The 27,932-nt window shown below is 39.6% G+C and overlaps 2 protein-coding genes across 4 annotated transcripts in view; both read right to left on the bottom strand.

Annotated features, from left to right (window-relative positions):
* The window catches only part of SCAI (suppressor of cancer cell invasion), a 136,305-nt gene extending 115,213 nt beyond the window's left edge, over positions 1-21,092 (bottom strand). Inside the window, exons 1-2 of one of the 3 annotated variants that reach the window (XM_087419094.1) lie at positions 20,959-21,092; positions 20,218-20,262 (exon numbers count right to left, since the gene is read on the bottom strand). In XM_087419094.1, coding sequence (XP_087275220.1) covers positions 20,218-20,262; positions 20,959-21,011 — 98 coding nt within the window. In that variant the 5' untranslated portion in view covers positions 21,012-21,092. Of the gene's footprint in view, positions 1-20,217; positions 20,263-20,958 lie in introns of those variants that run through there. The other 2 variants (XM_004423444.3, XM_087419095.1) reach the window with 2 other exon arrangements.
* Positions 21,093-25,213: 4,121 nt separating this feature from the next.
* PPP6C (protein phosphatase 6 catalytic subunit) overlaps positions 25,214-27,932 on the bottom strand; it is a 33,502-nt gene continuing 30,783 nt past the window's right edge. Inside the window, exon 7 of the mRNA XM_004423446.3 lies at positions 25,214-27,390. Coding sequence (XP_004423503.1) covers positions 27,142-27,390 — 249 coding nt within the window. The 3' untranslated portion in view covers positions 25,214-27,141. The remainder of the gene's footprint in view (positions 27,391-27,932) is intronic.

Below are 27,932 nucleotides of genomic sequence, written 5' to 3'. Positions count from 1 at the left end.
GGAGGATTGGCAACAGATGTTAGCTCAGGGCTAATCTTCCTCACACACACACACACACACACACAAAGTCAAAGTCATCAAAAATAAGAAAGGTCTGAGAAATTGTCACTGTCAAGATCCCTCTGAGGAAATATGATGACTAAATGTAACATGGAATCTTGTGTGGAACAGAAAAAGGACATTAGGTAAAAACTAAAGAACACAGAATAAAGTATGGACTTCAGTTAATAACTTCTCTTAAAAATAGTACATATAGGGGCCAGCCCAGTGGCACAGCGATTAAGTGCACACACTCCACTTCGGTGGCCCGGGGTTCACAGGTTCGGATCCCAGGCGCGCACCAACGCACCGCTTGTCAAGCTATGCTGTAGCGGCATTCCAAATAAAGTGGAGGAAAATGGGCATGGATGTTAGCCCAGGGCCAATCTTCCTCGGCAAAAAGAGGAGGATTGGCATCAGATGTTAGCTCAGGGCTGATTTTCCTCACCAAAAAAAAAAAAAAAGTACATCTAGGGACTTTGCGGGTTCGGATCCTGGCACGGACCTACACACCGCTCATCAAGCAATGCTGTGGCGGCATCCCACACACAAAATAGAGGAAGACTGGCACAGATGTTGGCTCAGCGACAATCTTCCTCAAGCAAAAACAGGAAGGTTGACAAGAGATGTTAGCTCAGGGCCAATCTTCTTCACCAAAAGAAAAAAAAAGGATATATGTATAATTTTTTCTCTGATCTCTCTTAAGTGTAATACACCCATAATAAAAAAAGGTGGAAAATCCAGACAGTATAAAAAATAAATAAAAATTCCACTCCCTGGAGGTAACCATGATTAATATTCCAAGGCCGTGGCTCCCAAACCGTGCACTCAGGCCCCTCAGGGCACCACAGCAAATTCACACAGATGCTGTGGGATGCTTTGAACTTTCAAGGGAAACACAGTGACATCTGTCGGATACAACACAAACTACAAGCTCCAGGTAGTTAACAGCTTTAACATCAGATCACATTACATTCCTTTCAATAATGTCCTATCTTTGTGAAGCTGGTTTTTTGCAGTGGTTGCTGTCATAAAAAGCAAATACCATGTGAAAATTATGTGGTACAGGAAACAAGGTGATGGCGTCCAATATGATTACAAAGTTTGAGAAGTTGTGAAGTGCCCAAGTTAACTGTGGTTATTTAAGAAGGAAATAAAAAATGTTTTCCTAAAAAAAAAAAAAAAAAAAAACCACATAGTAATACTATTATACTCCTACCACAATGGCTAAAACTTTAAAAATACCAAGTGCTGGCAAGGAAGTAGAGAAACCGGAAGATGGGAATATAAATTGATACAACCACTTCAGATAACAACTGTCAATATTTAGTTGAGAATGCCCATTGTGTATGACCCAGAAAGTCTAGATACATATCCTAAAGAAACTCTTGCACATGTACAGCAGGAATTACTTCAAAAAAATGTTTGCAGCTGCATTGTTTGTAACTTAGAAACAATTCAATTATTCATAGATAGGAGAACGGATAAATTGTGACACAGTCATGTAACTGAATACTATATAACAATGAAAATGAATGGAACACACATGCATCAACATGAATGAATCTCAAACTCCTAACGTTGAATGAACAAAGCAAACTGCAGAAGAATACATGTAGTATGATTTCATATATAAGTTGAACAAATCCAAAACTAAACAATATATTTACAGTTACATCCATATGTTGTAAACCCACGAAAAAAATGCAAGGGAATGAAAACAACGTCAAAGTAATGCTTTCCTCTGACAGGGGAGAGAAGGAAGTGAATGCCATAGAAGAGAGGCATATGAGGAACTTTTAAGGTATTGATAATATACTATTTTTAAAGTTGGCCAGGGAACAAAGACGTTTATTTTTCTTCTTTAAAGCATACGTATGTCATGTATGCTTTTTCCCCTATGTTAGATTTCATTTTTAAATAATTGATTAAAATAAACATTATTTATTCAACAAAATATTTCTTGAACATCTACTACGTTCCAGATATCTTCTGTATTTTATGAACAAAGAAGCATCCCTGCCCTCACAGAGCGTATATTCTTGTAGAGGAAGAAGACAGCAAGCAAAATCCAGAATGAATGAATAAAAATATATATATATATACTTTTTATTTTAAAAATTAAAAGTAGAGCAGAGAAAGGGATATCAGGAATACAGGGAATATTATGATATGAAATACTAAATTTAATTTGAGATGTTTAAAATATTCATCATAATTTTATTACAAACAAAAACTCTTAGATTTTTACCAGTTTATAAGAAAATAGGAAAAATCTAAGAGATGAAACCATCAATAATATATTAAGAGAAAACCATTTTCTGCTTTCAGTATTCTTGAGAATATCAAGTAGACTAAACATTAAAAGTCCTCGAAATATTTTTTAAAAAAATACTTAGCATTATCTAGATGCTTTTAGAATGTGTTGAACAAATCATTGTTTGCACATGAAATGTGTCTTAATTATCCCATTTTCTGAGCTACCATTTCCCATAAAATAAACAAATTTTTAAAAAGAACTCATGAAAATGAATGGCTGAACTCTCATTTATCCTTTAACCTATTATATTTCTTTCTTTGTCTGGTGTCAAATTTCAAATAGAACAACAACAGAAAAAAACAGAACATGCTACAATGTATCCTTTACAAAGGATAAAGGAATCTGAAATATGAGAGAAGAAAGAAAAATCTGAGACCTTCAGGAATACTATGCTGATTGAATCAAAGACTGTATTCCTGCACCTGAAGATGTTTTTCACTAAACACCTTTTGAAATTACTTGTGCATCATCTAGTCTCAAGCATGTGGTTTGTTATCCAGTAAAATTAAGTAACATCACTTACATTCCTGCCTTTAAATCTTGTATCTAAGAGACTTGCAATAGCATGAACTGCCTAGAAACAGAATTCTTTTCATTCTTAATGGTCTTTACTTTCTTTGATATTTAAAAGTAAAAATGCATTGGTTACCCAAAATTACTTTTACCTAATTACTTGAATCATTGGAGAGGAATATCTGATAAAACTACACTAGCTCAATTATAGAAATTGGTAAAATAGAAAATAATGCTTTTAGAAACATGAAGAAGTTTGAAGCATTTCAAACCACATCCACAAACTGTTTTCATTTCACTTATGGGATTTTCATAAACCCTCACAGGAAATTATCTCCACCAAAGTTTTAAAAAAATTCCTATGTCACTATTTTAGTCTGTAATAGTAAAAATTTTACAGAGCCAGACAAAAAAATGTCTTTTGCCTTGACTGTGCCACTTCCTAGCTGTGTTACTCTGGATAAATCACTTTACTTTCCTGAGCCTCAGTTTCTCTCTCTGTAAATGGCAATAACACCATTTGTCTTCTAACGAAGTTAACAAATATAAACACGATCTGCTAATAAGCATCAGCACCCTGGGAATTAAGTTACCCTCCCTTGGTCCCCTCCTTCCATTTAGTTCATTTACTCTGCTCTGTAATCAACCTAAACATTAAACAATTAAGAATTGATAAAAACACAGAGTGAACTGAATACTTAAGACCTATACATTTACTGCATGTCAAGTATTCATCTATAAATTTAAAGGGCTTGTTAAAAAATTAACTAGTGACAATAGGTAATATATTTGAGACATCACTGCCTAATCTATCAGTAAATGCCAGTCATTACTAAGATGTCCAAAACCCAGCACCAGCCCACCCCTGGTTTTGAAATTTCGCCATCACCGTCTCTCTAATCCTCTTTCCCAAAGAGGTCATTCTGGTCTTCACCTCTTAAGCGAAACTTTAAGCCTTGAAAAATCTAAAACATGTTTATTAATTCCTTAGTCCCTTCAGACTTCCCAGCATCCCTTTGTCTCTAACTTCTTTACTTGGAAGTATTTACTCCATCATTTCAGATTACAACCTTTCTGCCAGGTGTCCTTCCTCTCCCTGGTCTAACAATAATAATGCCAACAGTAATAGTAGTGATTAGCAGTTGTAATGAATAGCCAACATTTTGTGACAGCCATTATCTAAACACTATATATATATTATAAAATTATAAAATATATATATATATCATTGAAGTCTCACAACAACCCTATGAAGTAGATACCATTCTACAGAAGAAGAAACCGATTCATTCCAAAGTCATTGCTGATTCATTGTCATTCAAAGTCATGGCCTGATTCATTCCAAAGTCATTGCTCATTATTAACATGCACACAACCTTCTAAATTAGAAGGACATGAGAATAGAGTTATCTGGGCAGGGATATTATTGTCCAATTTCTGCTGTTTTTGCTACTCTTTAATTGAAAAAAATAATTTAATAAATATGCAAAATGAAAGTCAATGAGAAAAATCTATAAAGGAAGAGGACACAGAATCTGTTTTCCTTCTTTTATGATACTAACAGTGCTCCTGAAGGTGGAAATACAGCTTGTTCTTAAAGCTGAGGCAATTTAATATATAGTATGGTCTCTCCTCTAAACTCTGGCAAAACGGAATACCAACTCAGCTATCTTCCTTTGTATCACTTAGTGGCCTAAAACAACAATCTTCTCTTGTGCTCGTGAATCTGCAAGTTGGGTAGGGCTTGGCAGGGACAGCTCTTCTCTGCTCTACATGGGCACCCACTGGGGCATCCTGATGGGGATCTGGAGGATTAGGATCCACTTTTAGGATGGCTCACTCACACAGCTGGCAAGCTGGTGCTGGACGTCAGCTGGGAACTCAGCTGGGGCTGAGGGCCAGGAGCTCCAGTTTCTCTCTTACACTTGAGCTCCTCACAGCACAGCCTGGTGGTGAGGTTCCAAAAGCGAGTATCCCGAGAGAGGAAGGTGGAAGCACACGGCATTTCTATGACCCAGGCCCAGAGGTCACATAGTGCTGCTTGAGTTATGCTCTCTTAGTGGAGACAGCTACAAGGCCTGCCCTGTTTAAGAGACGGGGACACAGACCTCACCACTAGATGGGAGCAGTGTCAAGGTCACCGTGTAAGTAGACCACGTGGAATGAAAGATACTGTTGAAGACATCTTTGGGAAACTATCACACCAATGGAACGGTTATGTGTCAGAATACAGCAAAGTTGACTTTTTGTTAATAGTGTTTATTGGTTTTTATTAAGTAGACTTTTCCTGCAAAAAGCAATGGGTAAAGAGATTGAAAACAATAATCTGAGCTTCTCCTCCTCTGTGATGAAATGAATTCAATGGCCTACAAGTAATTATCTTCAGGGCTAAATGACAGAAAAAAGAAAGAGGAAAGGATGGTTAGGTACTTCCCAGAGTAAAAGAGTGATAAAATAAGGAGAGTGAGTAACCTCTCACTAAAAATTAAACATATTTAAGTCAGAAGAAACTTCTGACATCACTTAGTCTACTGTCTTTATTCTAGCAACTACTAGAAAACTGAGCTCTCCTCATCTACCTTTCCATGAAGGTAAAGGAAATCTCTTATTTTTAGTAAAACTCTAAATTCTAAGACACATAAATTTGTATTCATTCATTTCATTCCCTATTATTCATTCCCATTCCCTAAACTGTTACTGGCAGTTTAAAAACCCTTAAAATTGAAAAAGCATCCAATACTTTCAGAGTTAACGAAGTAAGGGAAAAAGCTAAGCACCTGCATCCTGTGTCAAAGAGGGTTCACAGGCAGAGAGAACAACAGATTACATAACGGATGTTGGAGAAAAGATGAATCAAACCCCTGGGGCACCAAGGAAAAAAAGGAAAGAAAAAGAGTGACTAGAAATCAGCCAAAGCTCTGGGGATTTCACCAGCATGTTACACTATATATGCTCTTAAAAGGCAATCTTATACAAAGACTCCATCCTTAAGTTACAGTCCTTTTTCCAGATATTAGAGCTACAAATGGCTCCAGACATATATAATCCAGTGGTTTCCAACGTTTTCAAGCATAAGAACCTCATTTTTTTTTTTCTTTGCTGAGGACGACTGGCCCTGAGCTAACATCTGTTGCCTATCTTCCTCTTTTTTTTGCTTGAGGAAGATTAGCCCTGAGCTAACATCTGTGCCAATCTTTCTCTATTTTTTATGTAGGTCACTGGTGCAGCATGGCTGACAAGTGGTGTAGGTCCGCACCTGGGAACCAAACCCGTGAACCTGGGCCACCAAAGCAGAGAGCACCAAATTTTAACCACTATGCCACGGGGCTGGCCCCCCTAAGAACCTCTTTTTAAGAGTAAAAATTCTGTGGACATCCATATGACAACTGTTGTTATTTTATTATTTGGTTATTGAGAAAAATCAATAATGACCGAAGTACCACGAATTCACCAACACCTCTACTACATGCTATTGGTATTTTGTCACAAGGGCATTTATACGCAATAGCATGTATGTGAGACATTTGAGTTACACAAAATGCTTAAGGAAACACTGCATACATGTCAGTGATTGGTAAACATGTGAGTAAACCATATTTGAAAAGACTGAGACTGAGGAATTTTTTAAGACTTCCTGTTCATGTATGTTACAGTAGGGTTTCTCCTACTGTGTGTTAGACTCAATGACTAATCTCTTCCAACACAGACTCTATAATTCTCTTATAAGTTAGTAAAGGCATTTCCTTTCTTTTTAACTTATATCTTAAGGAGTTACAACTGGTTTGAGACAATATAGATGCATATTATTAAATGCATTAAAGATGCATATTTTTAAAAAAAGTAACAATCCTCTTACCTGTTAATGAGAATTTTATTATCACCAGCCAGGAGTTACCTCAACTGATTATTGGCTTGCTTATGTATTGTTAGAAAGCCAGGCTAACGGCGACTATTCTAAATCTAAAATCTTTATTTTTGGCAGCTGTTCTGTAAAAATCCGTATGTGATAACTCTATAGTTTGGAAATTATCACAATAGTCTAAAAGTTCTGACTGCTACTTTGCAGGCTTTTGGGAAACCAAGTGTGAGCACCTTCAACATGAGCTCCCCGTCCAGACAAGAACTCCCAGGATACTGCCAAACAGGCACAGATGCTCTCAAGGCCAATGGAGACATGGAGAGAGCTCGGGAGGAGGAAACGCAACTTCAAAACAAGAATATAAAGAAGGTGCCTAGCCTCAGAGCGAAATGTTTCCAAAACAGCTGCCAAGTTTATGAAAATACCAGCACCTCTTCTTTTGCTCAGCTGTGGTGAGGACGGCCATTCCACAGCAGACTGCATCCTCGAAGAGAACCCACAGCTGAGGGGCCGGCCCGGTGGCGCAAGCGGTTAAGTGCGCGCGCTCCGCTGCGGCGGCCCGGGGTTCGCTGGTTCGGATCCCGGGCGCGCACCGACGTACTGCTTGGCAAGCCATGCTGTGGTGGCGTCCCATATAAAGTGGAGGAAGATGGGCACAGATGTTAGCCCGGGGCCGTCTTCCTCAGCAAAAAAAAAAGAGGAGGATTAGCGGATGTTAGCACAGGGCTGATCTCCTCACAAAAAAAAAAAAAAAAAAAAAAAGAACCCACAGCTGTGAACAATGCAGTAGCTGTGACAGGCAGCTTAGGAGCTGTGGGAGCACCTTGGAAAACCAGGGATGAAACAAAGTAAGGCCATAAAAAAGACCAGGCTTATGCATTAGTCAGGGTTCTCTTGAGAAACAGAAGCAACAGGATATGTGCGTGTGTGTAGGCAGACAGACAGACAGACAGACAGATAGATAATAAGGAATTGGCTCACATAACTATGGAGGCTGAGAAGTCCAAGATTTGCACTCAACAAGCTAGAGATTCAGGAGAGCTGAAGGTATGGTTCCAGTCCGAGTCTGGAGGCCTGAGAACCAGAACTGATGGTCTAAGTTCCAGTCTGAGAGCCAGCAGGCTCGAGACCCAAGCAAGAACAGCAAGGTTTCAACTCAAGTCCACAGGCAGAAAAAGACTGATGTCCCAACTCAAACAGCCAGGCAGGAGAAGTTCCCTCTTACTTAGCCTTCTTTGTTCTTCTCAGGTCAACTGATTGGAGGAGGCCCACCCACACTGGGGAGGGCAATGTGCTTTACTCAGTGTACCGACTGAAATTTAACCTCATCCAGAAGTACCCTCACAGACACAGCCAGAACAATGTTTGACCAAATGTCTGGGCACCCCGTGGCCCAGCCAAGTTAACACATAAAATTAACCATCACAACTTACTTGACTCTGATGTGTCCATGCTTCCCAGACAGCCAAGAAAGGACTGAAAAAGAGTTTAAAACCTGGTGACAGGTACCAGGCAGAGGAAAACTGACTCCTCACTGGGCAACTGCCTTTTGGCTCTTCCCTTAATAAGAATGAAAATGAGCAGGGGACTACCCCCCAGTCTGTGGGACAAAAGACCAGGGAGAAAGCAGTGACTGGGAAGATGAAGAGCAAATGGTCGGAGATTTAGTTATTAGGACAGGCAAATACCACTGCCTGAAAGTAAAACGTCCTTCAATGTCTTTAATCAAAAGACAGCTGCTTCCAAAACACACATATATTCACATATACACACATACACAGGGCCCAGCAGAGACCTATCCAGGAGAAAAAGCTTAGCCAGACATTGAGCCCTTTGGGTACAATGCAGCCAGTGCTGAAAGGAGACTCTCCAAAAAAAATCAGGCTCACATAACTTAGCCCTTGTGAAGCCAGAATAATCAGTCAAGCTGTTGGCCAAGGCTGTAGCCATCTCAAGGCTCAACTGATGTAGGATCCCCTTCCAAGTTCACTCATGTGGTTGCTGGCAGGCCTCACTTCCCTACCATGTGGCACTCCCCCTGGCCTGCCCAAGCATCTTTACAACATGGCAACTGCCTCACATCATGGCAGCTAGCCTCCCCCAGAGGGAGTGACTCGAGGGAGAGTGTGAGAGTACACCCAAGACAGAAGCTGAAGTCTCCTTACAACCTGATCTGGGAAGTGACATCACACCACTCGTGCTGTATTCTAGTCACTAGAAGTGAGTCACCAAGTCCAGCCCACACTCAAGGGGAGGAGAACTAAGCTCCATCTTTCAAAGAAAGGAAAATCAAAGAATTTGCGGACAGAACTTTAAAATACCACATGGATTAAAAGAATTATTAAGGGAAAAAAAGTAGCTGGATAAGTTATTAAGACATCAATGGATGTTTTATTCTCACTGTATTCCCCAATGCCCAAGAAGACAGTCCTTGCCTCAAGGGAGAGTTGTGTTTGTTTTCTGAAAATGTGAGCTCTTTGAGGAGATTACGCTGAGGGAAAGGTGGAAAGATAGTGCCTTTGAGACCAGAAAGGTAGAAACAGCAAGAAAAAAGGGGGTGATTTATCCAGGAAGGGGAAGAAGTTCTTTGGGACCCACAAAAAGAGGGGCCCTGCAACTCTACCTCCTAGCAGGGCTCCAGATAAATAGTAAGTCCTTAGGGGGAAATGGGTGTATGTCGTACCTAGGAAAGCTGAAGCCTCTACACCAGAATCCCCACAGCTGGCAGAGATCCTCATGCCTGAAGTTGGTCATAACTATTAGAACCACCAAACATCAAGGAACCGTATCACATTAGACAACATGCTTTTCAGTCACAGCCACAACAGACTGAAATCTAACCTTCTACCCTTCTCCTGCTTCCTCACAAGCCTCTCAGATTCTTACACAATCCTAAGGAGGGGTGGATGTCCAATCTTCAATTCAATCCCTGAGACTGACTTTTTCATCAGTTTGTTGGAATTAGAGTAGGGTTTCCCAAGGTCGGATTTAATTTCATTTGAAGGAAATAAAATACTGAAACATTTCTTGGTAACTTGATTTTGTAAAATAAGATTCATACTTACTATATGGTCAATTAATTTGCTAACTTACGGATATCTTTTACAACTCATTAATCTTGGTGGTTTCAAAGAAAGTTCCAAACAAGTTGCTCCATCAAAACATTAAGATTTTTCCACCAGTAATATATTACCCCAAGATTCTTCCAGGCTATACTCCCCTAATGTATAGAATATCAAGCAATTAGTTATATATTCCTGTGTATCTGCCTGGGTTTCCCCTCCCACTCCAGAAAAATCCTGGCCTGTGGGAAAGCCATCCATTTAGGTTAGGAATCCACAATTTCCATAAAAAAAGAAAAAATTAATTCTACAGCTTAATCACTTGGATCTCTCAACAGATCCAGCCATAATCAGAATTACAGATTACCTATATTTCAGGATCTTAACCTAAAATATAACTCCCAGCTGTGTGCTACTCAACCTTTATTCAAAAACCTAAACAAAAAAATTACATTTACGGAGGATTACTGAAAAACATAGTACACAATACATTCTTCTAGATTTGTTGCTTTCAAAACCATCTTTAGGTTATACAATCCTTTCTTTCAAATAGAATCTCAGGATATAAAACAGACAGAAGCAGAGCAATGCTAGAAGAAATAGGTCTTCTTGGAGAATGGGTGATTCTAGGTCTGAGCAGAAAACCTACAAAATGGGCCTGGAATATCTTGTCCAACCAGGAAGCAAGGAAGCTATCAAGGTCTACTCGAGTTGTGTCAAAAGGACCCAGGAGCCAATGTGAAGAGGATTCCACTGGGCAAAGCTAGGTCAATATGAACATCAATACGAAAAATAATTGTAATGGATTGAAATTCACGGAATACATTTAAATCCATGAGTTGATAATAATATTATTAATAAAACAAAAAAGAGGGCCGGCCCCGTGGCTTAGTGGTTAAGTGCGTGCGCTCTGCTGCTGGCGGCCCGGGTTCGGATCCCGGGCGCGCACCGACGCACCGCTTCTCCGGCCACGCTGAGGCCGCGTCCCACATACAGCAACTGGAAGAATGTGCAGCTATGACACACAACTATCTACTGGGGCTTTGGGGGGAAAAAATAAATAAATAAAATCTTTAAAAAAAAAAAAAAGAATTGACTCTATAAAACATTTCTAAAAAAAAAAAACAAAAAAGAAAGAAAGAAAGCCAGTCACCTTTGGAGCATGCTAGGAAACCAACTCATACTGAAATCTGGTTTAAAAAAAAAAAGGCAGGGGAGGGATAAGCATTTGTCCTGATTTTCCTTTTACAAACTGTACCTAAGGAAAACCACATAGTTGATGAAGGGAACGGGAACAGATAAGATGCAGGGAGCTGGGGGTGCAAGGAGGATGTGACTGCAACAGGACAGCACGAGCGAGTTTTTTGGGGTAATCTAAATGTTCTGTACTCTTACTGCAGTGGTGGTTTTACAAATCTATACATGTATTCAAATTTCAGGTAGCTCTACACACAAAAATCAATTTTACTGTAATGCTAACTTCAAAAAACATTTTTTAAGTCACAAGGGAAACTTCTCTTTATAGAAGTATGCCAGCTAATAATGAAGACGAAATGAGAAAATTAGAATGTCACCATCTGTAACCCCAAATGAAATTACCAATATAGACACTGATCACTATGAGTTTCTAACATGAACTAAAGAAAGGCCTTCATGAAGTACACACCACTCCTACGAAGTATTCTTTCAAAAAAACCCCTGAATCTCATCAAGTCTCTAGAACTAGTTTTAACTACCAATTTATAAGAGACACAGAGAATAGAGAAACATGTTAAGTGATACCATGGGGACAGAGTCAGCAAAATTCTGACTATGGAAAAACTGGCCAGTGGTTGCCAATTGGTCAGTGGAGACAGAGGGATTCTGGGGGGAGTGATGGGGCTGTTCTATATTATGACTGTAGTAGTGATTATGCAACTGCATGCGTTTGTCAAAATTCACAGAACTGTACACTAAAATAGGTAAATTTTATCATATATAAATTATACATCAACTTTTTAGAAAATTAAAAATTCAGATTGTGGGACATTCTTAATAAAGAATGTGCCACCTTCAACAAATAAAGAGCACGGGGAGGGCCGGCCCTGTGGCTTGGTGGTTAAGTGCGCGCGCTGCGATGCTGGCGGCCTGGGTTCGGATCCCGGGTGCGCATCGAGGCACCACTTCTCCGTTCATCCTGAGGCCGAGTCCCACATACAGCAACTAGAAGGATGTGCAGCTACGACACACAACTATCCACTGGGGCTTTGGGGGGAAAAAATAAAATAAATAAAATCTTTAAAAAAAAAAAAAAAAAAAAAGAGCACGGGGAAAAAGACACAGAGTGGGAAAACTACAGATTTTAAAAAACCTAAGATCTAATCAACAAATTGCAAGTTATGAACCTTATCTGGATCCTGATTTGAACAGACGTTTTTTAAAATTATTAGCCAACTGTGGAAATCTGAACACCAAGGAGATATTGGATGATATTAAGGGAACATGGTTAATTTTTAAGTTATTGTAATGGTATTGTGGTTATATGTTTTAAAAGAGTCCTTACCTTTCAACAATACATACCAGAATATTTACAGATGAATAATACGTACGGAATACGCTTCAGGTGCAGTAGGGGGGTACACGGATGGAACGGGATTGAGCTGATGATTGTTCAAGCTGGGTGATGAATAACTCAGGTTCACTGTAATATTCTAAGTTTATCCGTATTTGAAATTTCCCGTATTAAAAATATACATACATACACAGAAGTAGAAGTGGAGTTTTAGAAGCCAGTCTGCTCAACCTTTTTCTTGCTATTCCTGGCATCCCACCCTCGAGGGAGCCCTTGAATTAGCCCCAAGGAATCTTTGGGCTCTTTTTGAACACCCTTGAAAATCACTGCTTGAGCTACTCTAAGTTTTATTCTTGAATAAAATATTACCACGAAAATGGTGAATACTTTGACCACGCTATCTCAGGCCCCTGCAGAATCCCTTCTCATAGAACTAAATTTTGGCATCATGCCCTAGGTTTTCACTGACACATGCTGTAAGAAACAGCTTTACCAAAACCACTGCATTTCTGTAGGGATGTTGATCCCTATCGCAAAGAAACTCCATTAAGTAGAGGATATTCCTGCATTTCAGTGCAGACTGGAAAACACTCCCCTAGTTTTCCATATAACTACCTCCAGAATCTCAGTTTCTCACCAAACAGTGCAGAGATCTGTCTCCCACAGATAAACACCACTTGTTTGATGACCATCTACAGCAAGACTGCAGTGGACAGATAATACAGCAAAGGAAGAAGACAGAAAGCAGTTTGGTCTTGTTCCACATGTTACTGGAAGATTCTATGGCCTTCTTCGCATTTCACTCAACATGGTCCCTCCACGTTATTTCATTCATTTTCATGACTTGGATCACTAAGTGTTTGCTGATGACTTCCAAATCTGTATCTCAAGCCCTGACCTCTCTTCTCAGCTCCAGACCCAAGTTTTCACCTGCCCAGTTAGAGACAGCACGTTGAAGCACTTGACACTCCATACAGCCAAAATAAACTCATAATCCCATCCTTCCAAACCTGCTCCTGCATCTGTTGTCTCAATTAAAAGTGTTCTCATCCAACCTATTATTCAAGCTAAAAGCTCCTCAAGATACTGTGAAGAAAAGGAAAAGGCAAGCACAGACTGGGTGAAACCATCTGCAAACATACATCTGATAAAGAATTTGTTTCCAGAATAAATAAAGAACTATGATAACTATAGAAGAAGTCAAACAACTGATTAAAAAATGGTCAAAATACTTGAACAGGAGATTCACAAAAGAAGTTAAATGAATGGCAAATAAATAAATGAAAAGATACTCAACACCATTAGTCATGAGAAAAAGGCAAATTAAAAACCTAATGCTATGGGCCGGCCCCGTGGCTTAGCGGTTAAGCGCGCGCGCTCCGCTGCTGGCAGCCCGGGTTCGGATCCCGTGCGCGCACTGACGCACCGCTTCTCCGGCCACGCTGAGGCCGCATCCCACATGCAGCGACTTGGAGGGATGTGCAACTATGACATGCAACAATCTGCTGGGGCTTTGGGGGGAAAAAATAAATAAATAAAATCTTAAAAAAAAAAAAAAAACATAATGATAGGGCTGGCCCCGAGGCTTAGCGGTTAAGTGCGTGCGCTCCGCTGCTGGCGGCCCGGGTTCGGATCCCGGGCGCGCACCGACGCACCACTTCTCCGGCCATGCTGAGGCCGCGTCCCACATACAGCAACTAGAAGGATGTGCAACTATGACATACAACTATCTACTGGGGCTTTGGGGGAAAATAAATAAATAAATAAATAAAAAACATAATGATATATATCACTACACACCCCTAGAATGGCAAACAATGGCGATGGTTTCAAGGGTGTACATATGTTTCAAAACTTACTAAACTGTACACTTTAAATATATGCAGCTTATTGTATGTCAATTATACTTTAATAAAACTTTTAAAAGGAAAAGAATGACAATACCAAGTACTTGCGAGGATACGGAGCAAATGGAATCCCATACATTACTAGTGGGAGTGCAAAATGGTATAGCCACTTTGGAAAACAGTTTGGCAATTTCTTAAAAAGCTAAACATACACTTACCATAAGACCCAGCAAGTCCACTTCTAGGCATTCACTCAAGAGAAATGCAAAGATGTGTCTACACAAAGACTTAAATGTTCACAACAGTTGTATTCATATTAACCAAAAACTAGAAACAAGCCAATGTCCATCAACTAGTGAATGCATAACCAAATTGTGGTAAAATTATACAATGGAATGCTCCTCAGCAAGAAGAAGAAATTAACTACAGTTACAAACAATAACAAGGATGAATTTCAAAAGCATCACGCCAAGCGGAAGAAGCTGAACACAAAAGGCTATATACTGATTGACTCACTTATATGAAACTCTAGAAAAGACAAAACTAGAGTGATAGGAAAAAAAGATCAGTGGTGGCCAGAACCATGGCTGCAAGGGAACATGAGCAAATGTGTGTGTGGGGAAGAGGGCAGTGATGCCAATGTTCTACATCATAACTGCAGTGGGTGGTTACACAACTGTACACATTTCTCAAAACTCATCAAATTGTATACTTAAAATTGGTGAGTTCTATTATACATAAATAATACCTCAATAAAGCTGATTTTTAAAAAGACTGGAAGGAAAGGCAAAATAAAAACATTTAAACTAATGATAGTCACAGCTATCATTTATTGAGTCCTTAATGTATATCAGGTAACTGTATCATGAATTTTATATTCATTATCTCATTGAATCCTCTCAATAAGCCATTCATTGAATTATCCAACAAAGAGTTACTGAGTACCTGTTATATGTGAGGCACTGTTCTAGGTGATGGGAATAGATAGAATAGTAAAGAAAACAGACAAAAATCTCTGCACTTGCACGGTTTATGTACCATTAGAGGAAAACAATAATCCTACAAGGTAGGTACTACCATTACCTGCATTTTGCAAAAGAGCAAACAGGTTCAGAGGGTGAATACTTGGCCCAGAGCCCAAAGCTAGTATTTGGGAGAGCTGACATTCAAATTCTAGTCCAGGATTTCTCAACCTCGCTATCATTGACAATTTGAGCTGGATAATTCTTAGATGTGGGAGGCTGTCCTGTATATTGTAGGTGTTTATTAGCATCATTCCTGGACTTGACCCACTAGCTGCCCCCAGTTATAACCGAAACTGTCTCCAGACATTGCCAAATGCCCCCCGGGAGGCAAAATCACCTCTAGTTGAGAACTGCTTAATCTCTGAAAACTGACATCACAGCCCCAGCTTTTAAAAACACCTGACACTGCCCTGGTTCAGGTTCTGAATTCAGCTCACCTTAAACCTCATCATTAGTTAGTCTACATCTAGCCTCTACTCCATCATTTCAACAGCCAGACTACCACCAAAATTAACCTTCCAAACCTTCAGGGCCTAGATGAAACGTCTGTGGAAACTGCCCTCACTACCAGTAGAGAGAGTGACTATAAACCGTTTGTATATACACAAAGTCATTACACTGGCTCATTTTTTTGTGTCTGTCTTCCCCATTAACACATAAGCTTTTCCCCAGCAGGGGCCATATCTCACTCATGTCTATATCCCATGTTTACAGAAAGCATTTAAATGTTTTTTTAATTCAAATGTAATTCTAACAAATTACATAAACCATCAAAATGCTGGATCTCTTTGCTTTAAATACATCATACACACATACACACAAAAAGCCCCTGAATCATACAATAAAGGTTTAATCAACATAAACCCTATCCAAACAAACGGGTCTTATTCATAACAGGATCTGAAAGAATTCTCTAACTCATAACCCAAACTTTATTAACAGACATATTGAAATCTTCAGAATTTTCCAAAACCACATAGAGATCAAGTTTCCTAATCTTAAAACCCCTTCCAGTCTAGTACACTTTATCAGGGGCATTAAACAGTATCACAGCATTGTGGATCACCAAAGCCCCACCCCATGCTAACTCCCTCTTGCCACCAATTCATTTATTAGTTCACTATAGTTTTATTGAGCACCCCCTCAGTACTAGGGGTAAAAGAAGAACTAAGACAAGAAAATAAAAGTTTTAGTAGGGGGAAAAAAGACACAGACACATAATAACTGTAGGGTATGAGATGCTTGCTTATCTCAAATTAACTTAGTTTTTCTTAAACCATATGATAGTTTGGTCAGCACTAGGAATGTTGTCAAACAATAACTCAGCCGCTAACTAATGTCTATCAAGAAGAATGACTTAGGGCCGGCCCCGTGGCTTAGCGGTTAAGTGCGCGCACTCTGCTGCTGGCGGCCCGGGTTCGGATCCCGGGCGCGCACCGACGCACCACTTCTCCAGCCATGCTGAGGCCGCGTCCCACATGCAGCAACTAGAAGGATGTGCAACTATGACATACAACTATCTACTGGGGCTTTGGGGGAAATAAATAAATAAAAATTATAAAAAAAAAAAAAAAAAAAAGAAGAATGACTTAACAGCAACCATCCTAAATAAAAAATCATACTTTTTGCAATTGTTTTCCAAAATGTATAACAGGATATATAGTATAACAGGCAACAACTCTACACAGCAGGTCAACTCAAAGGGATCCCTAAGGCTACGTTCAGCATTAATTCATCTTGAAGTGTGCACAAGGAAGTTATATCGTTTGATATTGAGAATTTTTATGGTCACAGTATGCAACTGATCATAACAGCTATAAAAAATTTCTAGCTACAACCATTACGTCTTTTCTCTATAATCCATCTTTAGGGCCTTAACTGGCCATTTTGTTTTCCATTTTTAAAGCAATCCCAGAAAATCTTGGTCTTGCCCACAAGACCTCTGTAGAGATGTATGCTGGCTGTCCATTCAGGTCCAAATCCTGACTTCATCAGGATCTGACCTTCATCAGACATGCAGAATATGTGCCCTCACGATTCACAGCAGAGAATGCACATTTAAACTCACTGCTGCCTGATGCTTACCAAAACCTGGTTACAAGAAACAGTATTCATGGAGAATTAATTATTTAAGGACTCATTTATTCAATAATCCAATCATCTGGTTTCTAAGTGCCAGGGATAAGCAGAGTCCCTGCAACTTATTCATCTCTTTATCCCTGAACCAAGCCAAACCAGTGAGCTCTATACCTAGACCACACTGCCTTGGCCCTTTGGAGAATGTTCACTGGTGTTACCTGAACCCAGATCAAGAAGCATTACAAGAAGCAATCTTAAAATACTCACCACTCTCTTTATCATTGGGAATTTTTTCCCCCACAAAACTACAGTGTCCCCACTATGAAGACCAGTGAGAGAAATTTCTCTCAGATCTAATGGTCAAAAAAAGTCCCACTTGTCTTGAATAACATGTGTTTGAGTTTATAAATACCATGAATCTGGAAGTTGAGCATTTCTTTGCTCTGGGAAACTCAGAGCCAAATACGGAACCACCTTTACCGACTGTGCAGCGCTTTCTGGTCTACATACTAACTTTGCCACTGGTTTAATTTTATTCTTCTTCTCTCATTTCTTCTTTGCCTTAATATCTTTATTTTTAATCCTTTAGATGGTATATATTTTGAAAAGAGGTGGGAAATAAAAGGTATATGATCGGTGCTTTTTAACCTAAAATTTATTGTGTACTTTCTATGTGCCAGGCACTGTCCTAAGCACCTTACAACCCTAGAAGGGTTGAACTATTATTATTTCCATTATACAGATGAGGAAACTGGGGCTCAGAGAGGTTTATTAACTTGCATATGATCTCCCAACTTGTATTTGACAGGGCTAGGATTCAAATTCAGCCCAAACATGACACCTAGGAGTATGTACAGCCTATCATGGGAGCAAACAAGGTCAAGTAGAGGAAGGTGAAGGAGAGGGTGGGGAAAGTCCCACGGAGGATGTGACATTTGAGCTAAGTCTTAAAGGAGGGAGCTTGCCAAGGACAAAGTTATCCAGAGAGAAAGAGAAATCATGTGTAAAACTCCAAAGCAAAGAGAGAACATGAGTTCTGGAAATGGCAAGCAGAACATGAAGCTACATTCAGCCATTAATTCATCGCGAAGGGTTCACCAGAAAGTTAAAGCATTTAATACTAGACGTTTAATAGGTCCATTATTGAGAATTACCACGGCCACAGTACTAACCTGTGGCTAGAAAGATAAGCAGAAGTGAAATAAACTCAGTCTCTTTTTATGATTAGGCTAAAAAGTCTGAATTATGTTCCATAAGTAATGGAACCATAGAAGGATCTTAAGCACAAGAATTACAAGATCAATTTGCACAGTATGATGAATGAATTACAGACTCAAGGTAGGGAACCCAGTCAGGAAACTACTGCAAGAGTCTGGCAGTGGTGTAATGACAATTAAAGAAGGGCTGTTGGAAAGAAATATAATGCAAGCCATATATGTAATTTTTAATTTTCTAGTAGCTGTTAGAAAAAGTAAAAAGAAAAAAGTGAAAATAATTTTAGTAATACTTTTATTCAATTCAATATATCTAAAATATTATTTTACCATGTAATCAATATAAAAATTAGTAATGAGAAATTTTACATTCATTTTTTGTGTTAACCTGAAATCTGGTGTGTATTTTATACTTAGAGTACACTTCATTTTGGACATTAAATTTTCATTGGTAATATTGGATCTGTATTTAGATAAATAAAATTTACAGATGAAAAAGTAGATTCACACACCCAAGTTGTTCCAAACCTACTTACACATTTTCCAATGAGTCAAGTATCAGTTTTTAAATTTAAATTAATTACAATTAAGAATATTAAAAATTCAGTTCCTCGGTCATGCTAGCCACATTTCGAGTGCTAGACAGCCATATATGGCTACCATATTGGACAGTACATGCCTCAAGAGTGACAAAGAACTTTGGCTGTTAGCATTTCCAACATCAGCATTTCATATCTACCTACTGTTGACGTTTTCTGTGTACTAACGTGGATAACTTACCAAATATTAACTACGACTGCAGTCCTACTGGTCACATCCTCACAACTGTAGCTTACTTTCCCTAGGCCAGTGCCTACCTCTGTGAAAAAGGAATCCTCTAATGACTACACAGAAGTGCTATGCAGTAGCATAGTAATTGGAATGTGCTCAAAAACGTTTGTGGAACGGATATATGTTCTTCTTCATTACTCAAGGAATAATTCATTTGTTTGCAGACTACGTAAGCCCCTTGTTTCTCTTCTCCTGTGGCTCAACTGTTTATTAGAATCGGTGTACAACAAAAAAAGAAACAGCAGTAAGAAAACCTATTTTCAATTTTATATTTATTAGAGGCATTATAGTATAATGGTTAAGAGCTTAAGCTCTGGAGTCAGACTGCCTGGATTCAAATCCATTTTTTTCAATAATGGATAATCCATTCAATAATAGATCATAATTTTTTTAAATAAATCAATCATTTATTAGATGTGATCCTGGGTAAATACTTGACCTCTCTGCCTCAGCTCCCACTTCTGCAAAAGAGTGATAACGGTACACACCTCCTTGGGGTGCTTAGAGGATTAGAGAAGATAATACACATAAAGCACCTGCATATAGTACCTGGCACATAGTAGATGTTCAATAAACATTAGCTTTTTAAACAGAGCTGGTGGAAAAGAAGCTGAAATTACGGCTCAAGTAAAAAGTAGGATTTCTCAATTATCCATGTCTCTTTCCCATATAATCTTATATACCAAAAAAAAAAAGAAGTGTACAGGTGATACTCTGAAGTCCTCAAACGAAAGATCTTGCAGATAGTTATATTCATTACGAAAGGAGCTAAACAAAAAATTTTACCTAGTGACAGTGTATAATTATGCAGTATGGCATAGGTGTAGCCAAGCAAATGGAAAAACACGAAGCAAAAGAGGAAGGCATTTTGCCTTACCTGCTTTTCCGTTTTCGAGGTGGTTTCTCCACTGTGCCCGTCAGTCTACAGACCAAACAGATAAGATGGTAACTAAAAGTAACACACAAGAACACATCTCCGGGCCCACTGTGCCAGTCAAAACCTCATACCACCCTCTAGAACTACAACCTGGCTAAGTCCATACCTGACCTTACAAACGCCTTATGCCCTGTTTCCCCTATTTACCAAGACCAAGCAATCCTGGGACTTACTGTTCCCCTAATGTCTGCTTAGCCCAAACCCTGCTCTGCCTCCTGGTCTCTCACTCCATCCTCAGCTCCTATTAGTCACAGCCCAGCTCCCCAAAACCACCCCCCACCACCTACTCATTGTCTGCCTCGTCACCCCCGCAAGCCCCTCCGGCCTCCCCTTTCCTGTGCCCACCCGCTCCGAGCCCCGCCCCTCCAGGCCCCGCGCCCCCCGCATTCCACGGCCCCTCCACGGGGCGCGCGCGCCCTGCCCCTCCCGGCCCAGCGCCCCCAGCCTCACCCCTGGGCGCCCCTTCCCTCACACGCCCCTCTCACCCGGCCTCGAGATGCTATCGCCGCCCCGCTCGCTCCCCCGCCCCTAGGCGCCCCCCGAATCCCCCCCAGTCTGAATCCCCCGCCCCTCCAGTCTCGGCACCCCGAATGCTCCGCGGCCCCAAGCCCCTGCCCCTGGGCCCGCTCCCGCGCCCCCGCCCCACCGCGAACCCCGACGCCCACTCAGCCCGCGCCCCACCTGGGGGCCAGGCGACTCCGCGGCTGCTGGGGCTGCCGGGCTCCTCTGACCATCCGGCTCCTGCTCCGCTGCGGGAGCTGCTCCGGCGGCCGCAGGGCTCGCTCGGGAAGCTGAGGCGGCGGAGGCTGGAGTAGGCGGAGGGGCGGGAGGAGGGCCTCGCGCCTCTGCAAGGCTTGCCGCGGGGCCCGCCTCCTCCGCGCCTCTCCTGGGCTCCCATTGGCTAGAGCCTTAGCGTGGCCGAAAGCCTGGAGGTCGATTGGACGCTCGGGCCGTCACATCCCGCCACCTAGGTTTGGTTGAGACTGCAGGTGGCAGCGGAGGTGCCTTAGAGACTGCTAGCTGGGCCGGGGAGACTTAAGCGCCACCGTGCGCCGGAAAATAGAAACTGCATCTCCGGCGCCAGACACCTGCCGGCAGGTTCCGCTCGCTCTGCGTCGTGCATCCCACACACCCGCTGGCAGCCCCAACGCTGCACCACGCCAGGACCAAAAGCCAAGCACTGCAGTTTCCCAAACTCCTCTGGCAGGTGCGACAGTTGCGGCAACTCTCCAAAACGAGCTTCGTTTTGAACCACCTGCGGTCCCTCTCTCTACATCATACTGAAATAGTCTCACAGATACTCTTAAAGGATCCAGCCAGAAAACTGTAAGAATCTACCAAAATAAAGCGTGGTTTAGATGCTCAGTCCTCTGCAGAAAAGATCACAAGCCTGAGTGCAGGCTTCTAAGAAAGCACGGGATTTTAAAAATTACCATGAAAGAAAAATCAACACCGCAAATACAATTGATGTTTTAACTAAACGCAATGTGTTCTATTTTGAAAGGCCCGAATAGAACTGATGCCCGTGTGTGCTAACCGTTCTATGATACTGCAGATGATTCTAAGTTCTACGCGAGTTAATCAATTAAATTTCACTGCATCTTTGTTGACAGACCTAAGCATGCAAGACTACCAACACATACGCACAATATCAGTTACCTTTCCTCTTCTACTTTGACAAGGACATCCTTGAAAATAAGACATGGCTCATTAACATAGTATAAAATTCTTCCTTTAATGTGGTATCCTCTTCAGCCTCTCTAGATTCCTTGTGTACAGTTTTTGTTTGATAAATCCTTGGCAGATATTTGGAGCTGGGAGAAGGCATATAACTTTCTCTTATGCTACTCCGATTTTATTAGAACACATTTTTATGCAGCAATAATGTGACAGCTTACAGTGGTACACACTGACAGGTTGAGGACAAATCTCTCACCAATCTTCGCAAATGGCAAAAATGAGGATACAATAGTTTTTCACAAAACCAAGTTTATTTGGTGTAAAGGGCTGTCCTTTATTCTGAGATGGCTCTTTTTACATCTTTGATGTTAAAAATGCTCTTCCTTTTATGAAATAATGATAGTAGTGAGATTTTTTAAATGGCTTTGACAAGGAAAAAAATGTTGTCAAACATCTGTTGGTTTCCCAAATTAATATTTTATGTAATCTGAAAATCACAGAACCACAAACCACTTCAATCCCAATCAGCAGTATCCCCCCTTATAATCACCAAGCCAGACAGAAAAAAGAACTTCTGAATAATATCAGACAATACTGGGGGAGTTGGGGTAGGAGTCCTGGTGGGGAAGAGCAACTCACTAGCAGACTAATGGCCAAATATCACTCATTACGTTTCTTAAAATATGGATTAAAATCCTCTGCCTGGTTTTCAAGGTCTATCATTTTTGGCCAGCGTCTCTCAGAGACATGGTAGATACTGTCAACAGAGCTGCAGGTATTCATTTCTTGTGCCTTCCCAGGAAGTACCCTCAAGTCACATCTTCGTGTTAGGTCCAAGTTCTAGTAATCTCTGCTTCTGTCCTTTTACTATATAAGAAACGCACATCCCATCATTCCAGTCCACGTTTAATTCACAGTTCCTCTTTTAAGCCCTCCCCAATTACTCCATCCTACATCCAACATTTCCTTCTCCAAATCTGTTGTACGTTCCGTATGTCAGCAATTATATATTGCTTTGGATTATCTTACTTCCTAACTACAATGAATTTGGGCCAATGGTATATGAAAGGGGGCACTTAATAAATGGCAGCTTTGGGCCAGGGACTGGGCACTTTGTGTGCTATTTTTAACCCTGATATCAACCTGTATGGTATTCTCATTTTAAACACAGAATTTTAAGATTCAGAGAACCCAACTTGCTCAGGGTCACACAGCTACAATAACCAATATTGCTTAAGATGGCTTAAGATGTAGTCTAGCATGCCCTACAGGGGTTCATGTTCCAGCTCTCCTGTGCAACCTTGGGCAAGTTACCTATCCTCTCTAAGCCTGTTTCCTCATCTGAAGGAAAAAAAAGAAAAGAGGTAATATATTCATAGAGCCATAGTAAGGGTACCACAAAATAGGGCATGGACAGCATTTAGCTAAGTGTGTTCAACACAGGTTAACTGCTATTACTGCCTGGCAGAGCTAGGTTTTTTCCCAAAGGCTTTGATCCCAAAGCCTATATTCTTCCACTATTCCATAATGCCTCCATGCAACCTTTTATATCCCATTAACATTTATACACAAAAGCAGAGTGGTGAGAAAAATAGTGGGTGCCCAGGGATTGAGTGGAATATACTTATGTAACAAGTAATTTTGTTGACACACAAAAAAAAATCTTCATAAATTTCATGCATTTTTGAATTAAGAAAACATTTGAATGATCCAAGCCAGCATAAGCTTAACTCACATGAGGGTAAGAAAGGCACACATCCACCAAGTGACTGACAAGGAAATAGAAAACTAATCAGAGGAGAATAAGGAACCAATCTTCCCCCAAGCATCTACTGTGTTTGGCATCATGCTAGGGGACTTTCCAAATGCTTCTTTTTGGTTTTTTATGACCATATATTTTGTCAGCATGACCACACACTGTAAAAGACTCAGTTGAAAGAGCTGTGACAATCTCCTGAAGCATGGTTCTGGGCACTGGATCCAGGACACAACAATGAACATTGCCTTTAAAGAACTGGAAGACTTAGCTCAGAGTCAAATGCAGAACAAGAAAAAGTTTCACTTCTGTTTACTAGTCAAGTAACCAAGTGAAGGTATAAGCATTTTTTAATTTAAATCGTGTTATATAAAATGCTAACTTCTTGTCGGGACATACTAGAGACTATGCACTAGATAACATTTTTGACAAACTTCCTATAATCTTTTTATTAATTTACACTGAGAGAATATAGCACCTTTCATCCAAAGAACTGAAGGTGCTTTACAAATATTAGCATTTAAAAAACAATCACATTTAAAAATCTGGATTCTTGCTGTTAAGTCTCTTCGACTCCAGATACACAATTTTCTGGAGGCTGATGGAAAGCAATTCTATTTCTGACAATGAAAGAGGCTCAGAAAGAGTTCAGATTTGCTTTCACAATGCAGGCATTTCCCAAAACCTGGTGCTGGGCTTACAAAGCAAAACACACAAATCTTAATGCAATTAACAATATTTCAAACCTTGGTTCAAAAGCAAAATGCAAGGTTTAAGACGTCAAAATCTTCCAACAGTTCTAGACATCCAGAGTAGGAGCTGATGCAGGTTGCATATTAGATGTGCTCTTGATCCAGGCTTTTTAGGATCACACCCAAAGGAACACATTTAAAGTGGTGAGATTTTTCAGGAAAAAGCATTAACCTATAAAAAGCTAGCCAAGAGCATATCAAGCAAATGAAGAAAGGGAGTGACTGGCAATTAAAAGTAGACAGTTCTCACTACACCCTAGGACACTTTATTAGAAACCAAGTATATATCATAGGCAAATAAAAATAGTTATTACCCCCAGTAGTACAACATAAGGGATTTTACATTCAGCCTAGATACAGGGAGTAACAGATCCTCCTTCCTACAAACCTATGACTTGAAAGTATCTTCCACCACATGATTTTTCTATATAGTACATAGCCCTTTTTTATTAGAGGGATCCAAATAGTCCTTTTAGGCTTACAAAGTCCAATACATTCACTCTTTCTTCCCTTTACATGTCTAATAATAAAAACTATTTTTTTTTTTTCATGCAAAGAGCCGTGATTCAGTTGAAGAGAAAAAATCAGGCAAAACAGAGATGGCAGTTAAGGAATGGACAGAATATTATTGACACATGCCCAACTAGTGACAAACAAATGCAGTACACCATGACTTAAAAGTCACATTACAGGGATAACTAAAACTACAGCAATCTAAGCTAAGGAGTGTCAAATGGGAAGGGAGGGCTGAGGGTTACCAGTTTATTCATACAACTTAAAAGCAGTGGAGAGCAAGCACTTAAATACAATTTATGGTAACAGAAAAAAATACTGCAGAGAGCTGTTCAAAGACCACACCAAGTTGTCTGCATCATTAATTTCCAGTGTTTCACAATTAGTAAAATACATAGCTACATATCCCTGTAAGATAAAAAGTACCTTTCCCCCTGAATTACACTGGGGTCAGGGCAGTAACACAAAGCTACTGACCCAACAGTTCAAGTGTGTGCAGCCACTTCTTTCACACAGCTATACAATTAAAAACTATACAAGGGGCTGGGTGGTTGAGGGAAAAAAACAAAAACATCAAAATAGTATTGTGCTCATTTAATAAAAGAAAACCCTGATGAAAAATTATGTGCCAAGAAGCTTAGACTATAAAGATTTTTATTGCATTTTTAGGTAACCTGGAAGTTCTTATCCTGAAGGGGAAAAATTGGTTTTCAAAACTACCTGAACAGATGCTAAAGTGCTTTATTAATTGGCTGGCTTCACAAAGAGTTCCTGGAATGACAAAAATTAATTATAGTAGTAAAGGGATACCAACTATTTCACAAAATGGTAAATTCCAACATCATTTATGACCCCAGTCATAAGAGACACTGGAACACTTGTCCTTATTAAGTGGACAGTTGCATATCAAGAACTGATCATCACAACCCTTTGGATATTCAAATTACTTACACAAAGCCAAAACATGGTATCACAGACCTGTACAAAAAAGGACAATTTGTTTCTTCCTACACTTTTTAAAATCTGCTTCAGATTACAGTTCACAAATACAAGAGTCCTGACTTTTCAACCTTTCCAGTTGCAGTTAAAAAATGAACACTTTCTAAAAGTTAAGGTCAAGTGTTACAGCAAAAGAAGAATGATTCCTATTAAAAAGTACACAGATTTTACTTAATGATACTCATGACAGATTGTAAACTGGATTGATTGATCACATTCTACTCAACTGGTATCAAATGACTACATCAGCATTACAAGTATTAAATGTTTTTCTATTACTATAGAGAATATAAATCAAAACATTAATATGGCAGTTATGTTCTTTAGGCACAGTTTAGTGATTTTTTTTAAATAAATAGTATTGAATTTAAGTTGAAGTTTTAAACTCAATAACCAAAGGGTCAAGAACTCTGATTAGGAAAAAAAGAATAACTTTAAGCTAACAATGTAAGTTGTTTAAAATTTCTAACACTTTAACCTACCCGGGTTTTATTTAAGATTATTTTATTAAAAAATACAAGGAATCTGAAAAAAGATCAATACAATTATCTTAACGTACAAAGTCATAAGCTGTAGCAGTTTTTAACTAAAATTTAAAAACACAACAAGGAGGGCAGCCCTTTAGACCAATTTATTTTATATCCACTTAAAATATCCAACAAAGGACAATGAAGTTTACAGCTGGGACAAGTATACATAACTCGAGACATTTGCAGTCCATCGTGCCCATTGAATAACAACTTTGCTGCTGAAATTTCTTAAAACTTACCAAACTAAAACAAAAGGCTGAATGATACAAAAGGAGAAGTATTTCAGTGTAGTCTGTTCTGTCAATTGGCTTTTTAAAAAAAGGAAACACTTTCTGTTTCCCTCAGACCAGTAAATAAGCAAGAGCTACATGCAGCAGTGTGAGTATTAAGACATTTCTCAAGTCTTCTCAAATGAGTCCAAGGTGGGGATGGGATGGGGGAGAAAATTGATAGAAAAACATTGCTATAGACACCATAACAAACAATAAATTTAGATAATTTAAAATTAAAAAAAAGGCAAGAGGCAGCATTTCAGCAGCAAAGTGCTCAATAAAAAGTATATTGTAGAGGGTAATACACAAAAGTTGGGGTAAGAAGAGGGCAAAAAAATGGGTCAGCAGGATGGGCGAAGGCCTCAAAGGAAATACGGCGTCGTCGTTCTGGGAGGAATAACACGTTCTGAATCTGGAACTGCCCGGAATAACTTTGGTTCTCTTGTATTTACATCTTTGAAGACCATGATCGAAGCAATATTTCCACAACGATAGCAGTAATTAGGAGCAGACCATACTGTTACCAGCTTCTCATCAAACATAAATTTATAGCCTTCATGCACTAGTTGGTGTGCTCTGCAGATGAGTTTTAAGTTGTTGATATGAACAAACTGCAATTTAGAAAGGTTTTGTTAAGTATCCAGCACATTTTTTTAAAAAAAAATCTACATACATAAGAAAATAATAAAGTATAAATCCTGTTACTACCAAAGTTCTCATGATTACAGAACCAATTCTACAGTTATCCCCAATACTTTCAATAAGTTATAGGCAAACAGAGCTGCTTCAGCCTGAGTCTATTATACAGTTAGAGAAATCATACAGTCACATAATTAGAAGTTTCTAAAGAAAAGCATCCTTAAGTACTATCAGATATAAGACAAAGTTTTTTATGGTTTAATAATAAATATATTGCTATCAATAACTATTATTTACTGAGGGTTTATATAGCTCCTGCAAAAATTCTGGAAGAGATTTCTTACCCTTCTTTTGCAACTTAAGGAAACAGAGGTTCATTCAGGACAAATAACTTACCTCAGTTATGCTGAACCTTGCTCTCTGACTCCATTATGCTAGATTACTTCCCAATATAAGCTTATCCCTAAGTGTGAGTGTGTATGTATGTGTATGTGTGTGCGTGTGTGTATTTTTT

Source organism: Ceratotherium simum, chromosome 29, assembly GCF_057802395.1.
Source record: "Ceratotherium simum simum isolate JZ-2026a chromosome 29, ASM5780239v1, whole genome shotgun sequence".
NCBI classification, from domain to species: Eukaryota; Metazoa; Chordata; class Mammalia; order Perissodactyla; family Rhinocerotidae; genus Ceratotherium; species Ceratotherium simum.
The sequence above is the reverse complement of the archived record's forward strand: the minus strand, read 5'-3'. Positions and strand labels throughout refer to the sequence as shown.